The 12,944-nt window shown below is 40.8% G+C and overlaps 1 protein-coding gene across 1 annotated transcript in view; it reads left to right on the forward strand.

Annotated features, from left to right (window-relative positions):
• csmd2 (CUB and Sushi multiple domains 2) overlaps positions 1-12,944 on the forward strand; it is a 156,648-nt gene extending 143,704 nt beyond the window's left edge. The window contains exons 58-72 of the mRNA XM_008331408.3: positions 6-188; positions 1,445-1,621; positions 2,913-3,092; positions 3,180-3,353; positions 3,531-3,704; positions 4,995-5,068; positions 5,230-5,341; positions 5,655-5,834; positions 7,557-7,622; positions 7,756-7,917; positions 9,184-9,296; positions 9,865-9,952; positions 11,806-11,938; positions 12,204-12,381; positions 12,773-12,944. Coding sequence (XP_008329630.1) covers positions 6-188; positions 1,445-1,621; positions 2,913-3,092; positions 3,180-3,353; positions 3,531-3,704; positions 4,995-5,068; positions 5,230-5,341; positions 5,655-5,834; positions 7,557-7,622; positions 7,756-7,917; positions 9,184-9,296; positions 9,865-9,952; positions 11,806-11,938; positions 12,204-12,363 — 1,976 coding nt within the window. The 3' untranslated portion in view covers positions 12,364-12,381; positions 12,773-12,944. The remainder of the gene's footprint in view (positions 1-5; positions 189-1,444; positions 1,622-2,912; positions 3,093-3,179; positions 3,354-3,530; positions 3,705-4,994; positions 5,069-5,229; positions 5,342-5,654; positions 5,835-7,556; positions 7,623-7,755; positions 7,918-9,183; positions 9,297-9,864; positions 9,953-11,805; positions 11,939-12,203; positions 12,382-12,772) is intronic.

Consider the following 12,944-nt stretch of genomic DNA (forward strand, 5'->3'; position numbering starts at 1 on the left):
CTCAGGAGAGTCTGCTGGACTGTGTGGTGATCCAGGTGTCCCCGTGCACGGGATCCGCCTGGGCGAGGAGTTCACGGTGGGCAGTGTTGTCCGTTTCAGCTGTGAGCCTGGCTACATGCTGAAGGGATCTCCAGAAAGAACCTGCCTTGCCAACGGTACCTGGCACGGAGCACAACCAGAGTGTCATGGTACGGACTATCTAAAACTGTTTGTTATTTTCAACATATAGGGCGGGGTTCAATATATTTGTCAGAGGGCGATAATTTTTTGGACAGACCCATTGAAAATCAGAATAAATATTTCTTTGATCTGCGCAAATTTCGAATTCAGACTCTGGCCGGATTGGATGGTATAGCGGGCCTGATTCGCCCCACTGGCCACTAGTTGATGATCACTTGTCTAAACCAATGTTAAATTCATTGCACATTATAATTGGAAGTGTATGTTACTACGTTACACAAAGTTCATGCCCAGTTTTTTTTACTCTACCTGCAGAGACTTGGTGTGAACTAAATTAGGGAGTTTGTCGCCTAAATAATTGCCCTAATTAGGGCTAATTGTAGTTCCATTGAGTGTTTTATGGTGTTGACAACTTAAATGCTACTCAATGTCTGCAGGACTATGTCCTGGCAAATTTCCTACTTATGTGGACAGAAAACCTAACTTTTACAATGGTCTTTTTTTTTGACAAGACAACAACAATATGAAGAATTGTTGAACCAATGAGAAATACACTGTGTGTAGTTTAGGTTTTTGTTTTTCTTTAATGATGGTTCTATATACTAACTGTTCTAAAAACTTTAAACCAGCAGTTTCCTCTGTCTCTTCAGCTTAAAGGATTTGCTAGTTTCCTTCTTTTTTGTGTCCCACACTGTTTTCTAGTTTAGTTTTCTTAACACCCACTGCAGATAAAACCAATTCTTGTCACACCACCACCTCTGTTCTCCCCGGCCTCCCTCACTCTTTCATTTCCTCTGTGGTGTGTATCTGCCCCCTCACCAGGGTTGCCCACCTGTTCTCACTTGGCACAGACTTCAAGGACCTGACCACATCTGGTCATTACTGTAAGGCAATGCCCAGAGGTCTCAGGAGGCCCGGAAACAAGCTGGAGACAGTAATAAACAGAACCACTGCTGGCAGATAGATGGACACAATGAAATTCTGTGAGCGAAGGATATGTCCGTCAAAGTAGGCTTATGTGAGGGAGGCGCCGTTGACATCGAGGCAATAAAAACAGACACCTAAGAAAACCTACAATATCTCTGAAAACAACACTATAAAAAAAGTCTTGTTAAGCAGTGTAAGAGTTACACCCCTACTGGTGGTGTGAAGCTATTACAGGGAATTTTTTTTTAAGAATTAAATAGTGCTAACATAATGCTAATGCTCCCCAATCCCCACTGCATAAGTGAAGAACCTCTGACATTTTTTTTCTTCTTTTCAGTCATCTCCTGCGGAAACCCAGGAACTCCTCGGAACTCCCAGATCCTGATCCACGATGGCCTGACATTTTCCAGATCCATCACTTATTCTTGCAGGGAGGGCTATTACTCTACTGGCCTGCTCACCCGACACTGCACTGTGAACGGGACCTGGACTGGGAACATGCCGGAATGCTCAGGTAATAAACTACCGTCACAGAGGAAGGACCCACATGTGTCCTGATGTACTTCCTGTCTTTTCTGGCCCAGTATAAACAGTAATTTATGACCAAACTGTCCATTGTTTTTACAGCAGATTTGTCATGTCACTCAGTGGAAGGAAAGAATGCCTTAAGCAGAGCTATTATGAAGAATGGAGATCAATACTCATTCACTCAGAGAAACAAAAAAACAAACTATAAGATCAGAACAATTCCTGCCAGATTTGTTCCTAAGCCTCAGTTTTGGTGCAGCTTTAGCTGAATAAAATAAAAACCCTGTTGTTTATCATCTTAATATCTGAGTGCTGAATTGGGTCTTTGGCTAAAACTGTTTACTTTTGACAAAAACAGTACTCCAAAATTGACAGACATTGTGGCTAAAAGCAGCGCAGTGTTACTAGGCCAGTGGGACAAATAAGCGTGTTCTCTGGCTCTTTAATTCTGAAGACCCAGTTTTCTCTGTCCGCTGGGACTTTTACTATGTTGCTAGTCATGTGACCGTTGCGTAATGATACCCCTTTGTTTCAGACAACTGGATTTTCCTCAGTAGACATTCACAGCAGCTACAGCACAGAGGCCGCTGAGTCACACAGTCAAATTCTCAAGTTTGCCGTCAAACCGCCGTTGTACTCCGCGGGACGTAGATGTTCAGACTCAGGCAACTTTTAATTGATCCTGGGAGGGCGATTCATTACCCCATGCAAAAGACCACGGAAAAGCAATAATTTTCGTGTCAAGGCTCGGATAAACAAACTGGGGTCAATGAAGGACAGCAAAGTAACTTTACCTCAACTTTAATAAAAAACAAAAGGATCATTTGAGGTAAATAACATATTTGAGAAGCGGTCTGTTTGCACTATGATGTGAAGTCTGTGAGTCACGTCCTTTTTACAATTATATATCTATATGTATATATTAATATTAAAAGTACATTACAATAAATGAAGTACCAATTACCCATAGAGAAAGATTAGCAACAATGTTTTTAGATGATGTTTACTGATGACATGAACTTCTTTTACTGGTTTGAATGCATATGAAAGTCCATTCATTTTAAGGTTCCATTGATGTTTTAATGAAAAATATATATTTCAAAAAAATAAAATATTTCAGCAGGTGCATCTTGACTGATGGCTGTGGTCATTTGATGTTGATAAGGGGTCAAAAACCAAAAAAGCCAAAAAAGATTGGGAATCACTGAATTCACGTGATGCTGAAGTTATATCCTGTGCTCATATATATGAATTGTTAATGTTTCGTTTGTTTGCAGTAATCAACTGTGGTGACCCTGGTGTGCCAGCCAATGGTGTGAGGATAGGGAACGATTTCACCTACAACCGCGCCGTCAGTTTCCAGTGTTCTCCTGGGTTTATAATGGACGCTGATCGGGTCTCAACCCTCGTATGCACCAAGGATCGCACATGGAATGGCACCAAACCCATTTGTAGAGGTACCGTTGCAGTTGTAGTCGACCTAGTACCAAGTACTTCAACAATATGAACGTGTCATGACACAAACCCTTCCCCACTTTTGGCAGCAATTGTGTGCGGTCAACCTCCCACCATCCCAAATGGACAAGTGGTCGGTACGGACTTCACCTGGGGCTCCAGCATCAGCTACTCCTGTAACCAAGGTTACCAGCTGTCCCTGCCCACAGTGTTGACGTGTCAGGGCAACGGAAACTGGAGCGGAGAAAAACCGCAGTGCTTCCGTAAGTGGTCCCATCCTTGGACGCCCTACAGCATCACCGTTCATTGATCTGCCTCTGACATTGATAGGACGTTGTGTCAGCCTACGTTATACTGTGTGCTTGACATTTCACCACCCTCACATGGTATTGAATTACATCCAAAGACTTCCTCTACCTCCCCCGTCTTAATCTTTGTAGCCGTCTTCTGCGGAGATCCAGGGATGCCAGCCCAGGGGAGGAGAGAGGACAGAGGATTCACCTACCTCTCCTCTGTATCCTTCTCCTGCTACCCGCCGCTAGTCCTGGTTGGCTCCATAAGGAGATATTGCCAATATGACGGAACTTGGAGTGGCACACAGCCGTCCTGTATAGGTGAGACACGCTGAGGTCCATTATTATATTATTTGTTTCAAAGCAAATCAAAGCAGTAACATAAAAAGAAATACATCTGTTGATGGAATCAGAGTGTAAAATCTATGACCCAACCAACCAAAGCAAACAACACTGTTGTCCTTTTGTATTTATTATATTCCATTACTCTTTACTATCAGTGTAAGTGAACTCGTATCACAATACTATACTTTGGTTTGTCTTTCACAAATAAACTACATATATTTTTGGATAATTTAATTTTTTTTTTTTTTTACACAGTTATAGACTTTTTCTTACTGTACTTTCTGGCTCTTTTTTACATATTGTTTCTGAATGCAGCACTGGCTGCAAATTTCATATTTTCATTTTATGGGGGCATAATATTGTTATTTAAACAAAAAACAAAAACAAAACAAGAACTAGAGTAGAAAATATTTCTTTTCTGTAAAACTCACTGGAGCACTTAGGGAAATTGCGGTGTTTAAAATAAACACTTCACCCAGAACCAAATTGTTTGAGCATCGTTTCAGCCCTTAGGTCCGTTGTGGTATTTGGAATAAAATATGCACACGTGCAAAACTCTGAGCCATTATAGTTCTGTAACAAATTGAATTTACCTCTGTCATGGATCAACAATAATTGTTTTAGACACATATTAGCAGTAAAATGGCTAAAATGCAACATTAATTTTAATATAAATTGAACCATTGATTAGCCAGAGCGAAATCAATTTCCTAGGAAAACTGACTTTATACACTCTTGGTCAAAATATGTTCTTTCATCACATTGGCATTCTATTCCAAAATTATGTTCTTGTAATGCAAGCTTTTAGATCAGCAATTCTGATTTTTTTTTATCTTCAGATATCTGTACATCCAAAAACCATAGCACACGTCAGTGACGAGTTGGCAATAAAATCAATGATTCTTTACGTGCAAATTTCATGAGCATCATACACACATAATAAATTACTCTTATGTTGACCTGAGTTTTGTACTGTGTTTACCACATCAAACCCAGTCAGTAGTAGGCTCACATCACTCATAAAATTCTGCAGTGCAGTTCATGTACTGAATAAAGCAGCTCACGTGAGTACAGCTTGTAATTTATTGCTTCCACACTCACAGCCAGTATTTCACCTCCATACCTGTAAAAAAGCCCCATAATGTATCAGAGATGATGTCGTGCCAGTGACGTGAATGATAATTGCTACTTGTTTAAACATAATATTAAAGACTGAGTAGATTAAAGAACTCTCTCTGTGCATGTGTTTGTGTGTGATTGTTTCAGATCCCACTCACACCACTTGTGGAGACCCTGGGTCTCCTCTCTTTGGAAATCAAAACAACAGTCAAGGCTATCAGGTAGGAATCATATTTATTAATTATATTTAAATGTAGGCGTTGTTTTTAAATATGTTGTCCTGAATGTGACATTTTTATAGCAAAAGAATCACAAAACTACAAATGTGCAAAATCAGTGTGCATGGTGTCAAATCCACATCGTCTTGTGCTTCTTTTTATAGATCAGCAGCACTGTGTTCTTCAGCTGCAGAAAGGGCTACTTACTGCAGGGCTCTATTTCACGCACCTGTCTACCCAACCTCACATGGAGCGGTTTTCAACCTGAGTGTATTGGTAAGCGCGCTGTCAGACAATACATGCCCAGTAAATTCATTGCGTATTTGTGTGTGTAGCCGAAGGGGAATCAAAACCTTGAGATAAGGTTTGCATTATTTAAAACTCACACCATTGTCCTTCCAGATCCCCACATCTACACACTTGGTGTTTTCTCTCTTTTTGTTTTTTTTGGTTCCAGGGTTGTCTTCTTTCTTTTCTTTTTTTTTCTCTGGTCCTTTTCCCATTTCATCTCCCTAGCTAAACTTCAGCCTGTATCTTTAAAACCATGTTCTCTATTTTTCTAATCCGTCTTTTTGTGTCTCCTGTCCAGCCCACCACTGTAGCCAACCTGAGCTGCCAGCCCAGTCAGATGTGCGAGCCATTGAACTGCCATCCCTCGGCTACACGCTCATCTATACATGTCAGCCCAGTTTCTACTTGGCTGGAGGATCAGAGCACAGGACCTGCAAGTCTGATGGAAGCTGGACAGGGAAGCCACCTATCTGTGCAGGTATTAACGCAGTTCAGTTACAGCTGCCAGAGAGCTGGTTGAAATACCTGATGCTACATATCTGCATTTCCATTGGCTGTTTTTGGGATGCGTATGCTGACTTGTTTTTACTGACATATAATACTCATACTCATATAATACTCAGTCATTTTGTTATTGAAACTACTGGTTTCAATCAAAACTAGTAAACTTTGAATGTTGAGTCTGAAAGAAACTAAACTTCTAAGTCTTACTCTGGAGGGAAAAAAAAAGTCAGGAGTTATTGAGAGGATGTGAGGTTTTTGGCAAATAAAGGCACAGGGCAAAGATAACTTGTTGGTTTGCCGGACGGAGCCAAAGAGACTAAGCTGCGAGCGTGGCAGGATGAACGGTCAGTCTGCAGGGGAATGGGCTGGGGATCAGACTGATGAAGCAGGGGGTCAAGTGGAGCTGGACACTGGTGGAGATGAGCTGGTAATGGAAACAGGGGCACATGTGTGGTCAAAGCCTAATACACTGACATGCTGCTGCGGGAAACTAAACATAGATTCATCCAGTCAACAATCCTCAAAAGACTGCAGGTCTAAAGTGGAAAAAAAAACCTCACCTTTTTTTTTTTTTTTTTGCAGCTGCTGAGTTTAGCAAAGTCTCAGGATGGGATGGTGGGGATTGGGCTAATGTTGATGAATAGCTGCGCTAACATCCGCTTATTCTCAGACACATGCCAGGACAGAATGGCTCATCCATCACACAATTACACTGGACTAGACACACACACACATACACACACACCCACACACACAGACAGATGCACAGCTTTGAAACATTAACAAGGGTACAAAACCTGATTAGGCCATTGCTTCCCATTGATTGTGTTAGCAGGAGTGCCTCTTATAAATGCCGTGGTAGTGTTAACAAGGTCTTAACAGACAAATAGACAGCCATTAGGACACCCTTAAGCATTGGTCTAAATACATACATAGAGAAAATTGAGCCATCGTCACACAATTATCTCACGCAGTGCGATGCTAATAGTTTGAAGAGGAATGTAGAGGCTGATGGCCGTGCTATTAGGTTGGAAAAAAAAAACAAAGAAGAAGAAAGAACTGGTCTGACAAATGTGGGATATTAACAACACCTGCAGGGGCAGCAATAGTGAGGTTGAAGGCTGGAGGAGTGTGGCCACGTGAACCTATTTTTATCCGTACACATTGGACCCCGGTGGTGTTTGTGTTTGTTTGTTGTCTCCGTCGCTGTTTGCCGTTCTCCGCGAAGCCCTCGTCACTCTGACCCTCTGCCTGTGTGGGTGTGTGTTTACTACAGTGGTGAAGACCCACGGCCTTGTGTGAGTCTGAGGCGTTAATTAAGTGCTTCCCCTTGAATATGTGTGTAACTTAGCTTAGCTGTGTTTGACAGCCGGAGTCCTCCCTCCGACCGTTAGCCACTGTGGCAAAGGAGCAGACCGTAGATACTGAAGGTGTCATCATGTGACCGACTCTTGGTCCGTTGGTGCGTCTCACACTAGGGCCAGTTGTTTCTTACTGTCTCTCCTTACTTACGACCTCGAAGGCAAGCATTCTGAAGCTGCTACAATTGCCATAGTGCAAGTATCTCTCAGATATATCACTCAGTATATATCTGAATATATATTCATTGTGTTGTGATTTATCAAGTATCACTCAATGTGTGAGGTCTCATTGCTCCTATCTACTGTTGCTAATGTTTAATGTTTGTGCTTCCCAGCGGATAACCGCCCCAGTGGTAAAAGCCCAGTGGGGACTGTGCAGGAGCCCCCCTCCAAATTACCAGGTAACCCTTCTTTTTTTTTTTTTTAATATTTCCTCCAACCTTAACTTATCTGTAAAAGTTTCATTCAAGAAAACAAAATATTGCACGTTTCTTTTTTTTATTTTGTATAAAATGTCCTCCTTCCCTTTCACAGTACCCGGTGGTGTATTTGCAAAGAACTCCCTCTGGAGGGGATCCTATGAATACCTGGGGAAGAAGCAGCCTGCTATGCTCAGCATTACTGCCTTTGAACCCTTTAGCAACCGTGTCAACGGGACGCTCATTGATCACAGCGGAGTCGAACTCAAACTGGCCGGTTTGTATACAGTAATACACAGAAGTTTGACTGAGGGAATATTTCACATATTTACCCAGTTGACATAAATCAAGTCCTACTTTATAACTTCAAGACCTCTTGTAAATGTCTTTGTACAAGTGCAACTCCCCCTAGGGGCGCCATAGCACTTCAGGATAGGCATTAAATATGGAAAAATAAAGGACGATGGCTTTTCTACAGTCTACACGCAATGCACACTCTTGTCTAAAAGTAACTGGAACCTGTTGCTTTCCACCAATCGTAGGAGTTCTGATTAATTGCTCGTTAACCATAAATGTTTAGTTTTAAATTTCAAATCAATTTGTACATGTTTACCATTTATTTCCTTACATGTTACACTGTCAGATGTTTCTGCCTGTCTCTTGTTATTACTATATGAGATATTTGACCAACATTGTGGCATTTTAAGTTAACACAGCAAATTAGCAGCTAACTGAGGCATGGCTGTTTCTTAAGTAAATGAAAGGGAAGAAAATCAAATTAGGCTTGATAATGAAATACGTGTCTTTTTTCCACCTTTCCAATTAGTTTCAAAGATGATAATTAACATGATACTTAACAGTCAATCAACTATTTTTGCTCCGCAGGCTTTAGACATTGAGATAAGGTTTGTTTCTGATGGTGGTGTTTGATTATTTCAGCAATACAGAGCTGAAAAACAGAGCAGCTGGCCTGCGGTCATGTCAGGATCGATTACTTTCTTTATCCTAGCAGACAAAGTCAGATTTCTGTTGCGCTTTTTTTTTTCTTAATATGATGATGATCTTTCAGTGTTTATCCTAATTACTATTTATACTACTAATGACCTTTCAGATAGAAGACCAGGTATCAGTCACGTACTCTGAACATCAGTTCCTTGTGATACTTCATGAGCTTCTCATGAGTGTTGGGATTATGGAAACTTTTAAGTTACCTGTAGGTTAATGAATGTCGGATTGTTTTATTTTTTTATTTATTGTTTTTAAATAATAAAATGAAATGAAATGAATGAAATAAAAATTACAGTTCTGTATAATGGATTGTAAATTGTAAATGGTGGTGGATACTGATAGTTGTTTGAGTCTCAGTTGATGTTTTTTCAGTTGCTTTAATAGTGGGGACCACATGATATTTTCCCGTTGATCCTCAAGACTCAATAACAACCCCTTATATCTGAATATATATTTCATCAGGAGGAATTCATATTGAATTAAGGAAAAAAAAACATGAGTATCACATAAGTGTTTTGCTGCTGTTTTCTTGTAGGTACTTATAAACGGGACGAAGCTCAGCTGCTGCTGCAGGTCCATCAGATCAGAGGCCCCGTGGAGATCTTTGTCAACAAGTTCAAAATAGACAACTGGGCCCTGGATGGACATGTAAGTATATGGTCAGGATCGACGCAACACCACCCACCCCCCAACGACTGCAGAACGTTGCCGCTTTTTTTTTAACTGACACAATTATTGTGATAGATGCGCAGGCGAACATACACATTAGCCTTGTCACTCCGAGGGGAAGGAACACACCAGGAGTTTTCTTTTTAATTAAAATGTCAGTTAAATCATCGCTTGGTAATCTGCACTCCACAGACCCTCCCCTTCCCTCCCCGCACTGCGCTGTCCCACATCGCCCTCAAACCTCGGGCGTCTGCGGCACACATACTTTGGATGTGATTTAGTAAACGCCGTGCCCTTCCGCTCGCACATTCCAGTGCACGGAGAACCGCACGTGAAGGAAAAACTTTTTGTACAGTCGGCCTGAGTGTGTTTGTGTTTGTGGTACTGAGCAGAAGAACATGGTATTGAATGTCAGCTCCGACATGATGTTTCATTTTCTGCATGCACCGTCTTCCGACACTGAGATGATAGGTTGCTTTGGAAAGCTGGGAAGTGACACACAGTGTTTGTCTTCTGTTCCCCTCTCTCTCTCTGTCTTTTTCCCTAGGTGTCTTACATCTCCTCATCCAACTCCTTCGTGTATCAGGGCTTTGTGAGAGGAAAAGGCTTCGGTCAGTTTGGTCTCCAACGACTCGGTGAGTAAGACGTGTTCCTTTGTTCCCATCCTTTTTGAGCTTGCGTTCTTTTGACTGTAGTTCCTGTTTTTGTTTTCAACATATCCGCCCGGAAAACAAATTCTTTGAAAGGAGATTTCAATTTTGACAGGCTCATGTTTACACTGCAGACCCACGGAGAAGGCTTTTTAGGGATTTGGCAGCATTTCAAATAGAAGCCTAGAGTAAAGGTCTGCAGGCCTCAAGACTAAGAGTTTATTTTTTTATCTTTTTTTTTTCCACACATAAAATTTACCAAGAGCAGCAGAAATATCTGAAATCAATGCTGAGGATTAAGTTTTAACAACTTCTCCTGAGTTACACGGGCTGCACACTCAAATAAAATGAAATGATTTTGTCTAATGTCATTATATGATGTTTGTTTTGGAATCCAGTTGTGGCCACTGATTGCTAGATTGGTCTAGAGAACCAAATGAAACCTAACAAGTAAATCTCTCAAATGAAACTTTTAATGACTCCAACTTTAATTTATTAAGCTCAAAACAAAACAAAATTACAACATTAATAACTATTCTTCCTTTCCTGTGAAGTCCTTTTTTCCTCGTAGCCATCTTTAAATACAGAGTAACAAAATCTATTAGCAGTCCATTCAGTCACTGGCCAGACACATACATTTAAAATCAGCATATGCAGTATTACGTGGTGTTTTATGGGTTACCCTAAAGCTTCAGGCCCACAGACCTTGGCAGATGTATGGTGTCCGGTGAGTTCCTCTGGCAGACACATATGTCCAGGTCATGACAGCACCATTACCCCATGACATCTTTGGGTTACAAAGATGTTTCCGTTTTCCCACAACACTTTTATATTCATCCTTTTTTGTTAAATCTGTCCACATAATTTGTACTCCAAAATATATTCTATTTTATTTGTATGTCTGTTTCTGTTTCTTAGGTTTCCTTAGGTTTGTGATTGGGATCGATTGGCATGATTAATCCAGATATATCCTCTTCAAGAAATGTGATGAAATAGAAAAATAATTTAAAGCCAGCTGAGAAAACATTGAGCTCTCCGATTATCATCATGATGACCAACATTAGAATATAGCAGCATAGGCCTGCCCTGTTAGCTATTTCTATATCTATTCTATTAGCTACATCCTATTTGTCACACGTAGCTACACATTTTTTTCATTTTCTAAATGTTTTATTAATTGTGCATGGTATGTTTCAGGTTTATTCAATTGAAAATATAAATGTGAAAATATGAATTTTCACTGCGTACTACAGTTTGAGAACCACTGGATTAGAACATCTCCCAGATGTTATCAATTGAGTGGATGAAGCCGCTGCTGTTGCTGTGTTCGGATTTGTCAAAGCCTGTGATCAAGACACATTTCCTAAGGTTTTTAAAAATCAGGGCCCAAGTTTGACTTGGCCTGGTTTCAAAATGGCTGCAAAACAAACTTGTATGTGTGTGTTTTACTGAAATAACAGACTGTACTGAGGAAGATGTTTAAAATTAAGCATAAAAATGAGTGATTTGGACATAGATTCCATTTAATTTGTCATTGTGAGCTTTGTAAAGGTGAATGTGTAGCTGAAGTCTAATTAGAAAGCTGTTTCAGAGCAGAGCAGCAGCTGCAGGACCTTCACAGGACCATAATGGGGTGGAAAAGGACTCAGATTAGTGTGGGTTGAAATGTGAATGTGTATCAGACGCAGTGCAATTCCCTTTATTTCTGTTAACATTTTTATTTTGTATTTTTTAGTCTGTTGTGACTTCAATACGCTCTGATCTAAATACGCTGTGATTTCAGGACCTGCTTCTGACACAACTGTGTCCTGTGTTCTCTCTCTTACTGTTCTTTACAGAGAGTTTGGATCCCAGAGTAAAGAACCCAGACTACAACTTTGCCTCCAACAGCAGTTCCGTGGCAGCAGCCATCCTCGTGCCTTTTATAGCCATGATCATTGCAGGCTTCGCTTTGTACCTCTACAAACACAGGCATGGCCCTTACATTGCTTTTTTTAAAATTTATTTAGCAGTTCAGCTTTTAACGCCCATCATCCTATTTACGTGCCAAGAGATTTTCTTGTAGCAAGGCTGCTAATCTCTATCTTAGAAAGAATTACAGAAATTTGTTGCAGTTCTCAAAGAACACCACGAGGTGTAGTAAAGTCTAAAGGCATTTTAAATATAATTTATCTTAGTTCACACCCTGAGCTTAAATCTTGTAACGCTAACTTACCGCCAACTCATTTTCCTCCAGAAGAAGACCCAAAGTCCCGTTCAACGGCTTCGTGGGCCACGAGAACACCAACGGCCGAGCTACGTTCGAGAACCCCATGTACGACCGCAACATTCAGCCCACGGACATCATGGCCAGCGAGACAGAGTTCACCGTCAGCACAGTGTGCACAGCTGTATAGCAACCGCTTCCTTCACAGGTAAATTCAGAAAACTTTATAGACCTGTAGCCGAGGTTATGAAACCGCGGCCTCCTTTCCCCTCACTGCGCTCTCCAGGCATCAAAACTGATCTAATGTGATGCATATTGGAGTAGTTTCGAGTAAAATCATTATGTGCGACCTTCACCTGTCCTTAGCAGCAAAGAAAAATCTCATCCATGCATCTGATGTCAATAACTCAGACTTGATGCAGCCAAAAGGAGAAAAATATACCTAATATATATATTTCTTTCTGCAAAAACACTGTTTTAACTCTTTTTCTCTTTGTCTTTGTCTTCATATTGATCATCCTTTTTCATTCTACTTTTCTCCTCCATTTGCTTTTCCTTGTTCATCCCCGACATCCTTATCCCGGCATTCTTTTTTTTAGAATTTTTTAATTCATCCTCGATTGATTTTTAAGGAGGCTCAAACACGTCCACGTCCGCCTACCTGTCAGTTGAGGACACTTCCAGTTCCTTGAGCAGAGGGCCACCAACTTTTCCTGATATTTTAAAGTTCAAAACATCTGCGACGACGAGACTCGCTTACAGGCACGTGAA

The sequence above is a fragment of the Cynoglossus semilaevis genome, chromosome 18 (genome assembly GCF_000523025.1).
Source record: "Cynoglossus semilaevis isolate Cse_v1.0 chromosome 18, Cse_v1.0, whole genome shotgun sequence".
Taxonomy (NCBI): Eukaryota; Metazoa; Chordata; class Actinopteri; order Pleuronectiformes; family Cynoglossidae; genus Cynoglossus; species Cynoglossus semilaevis.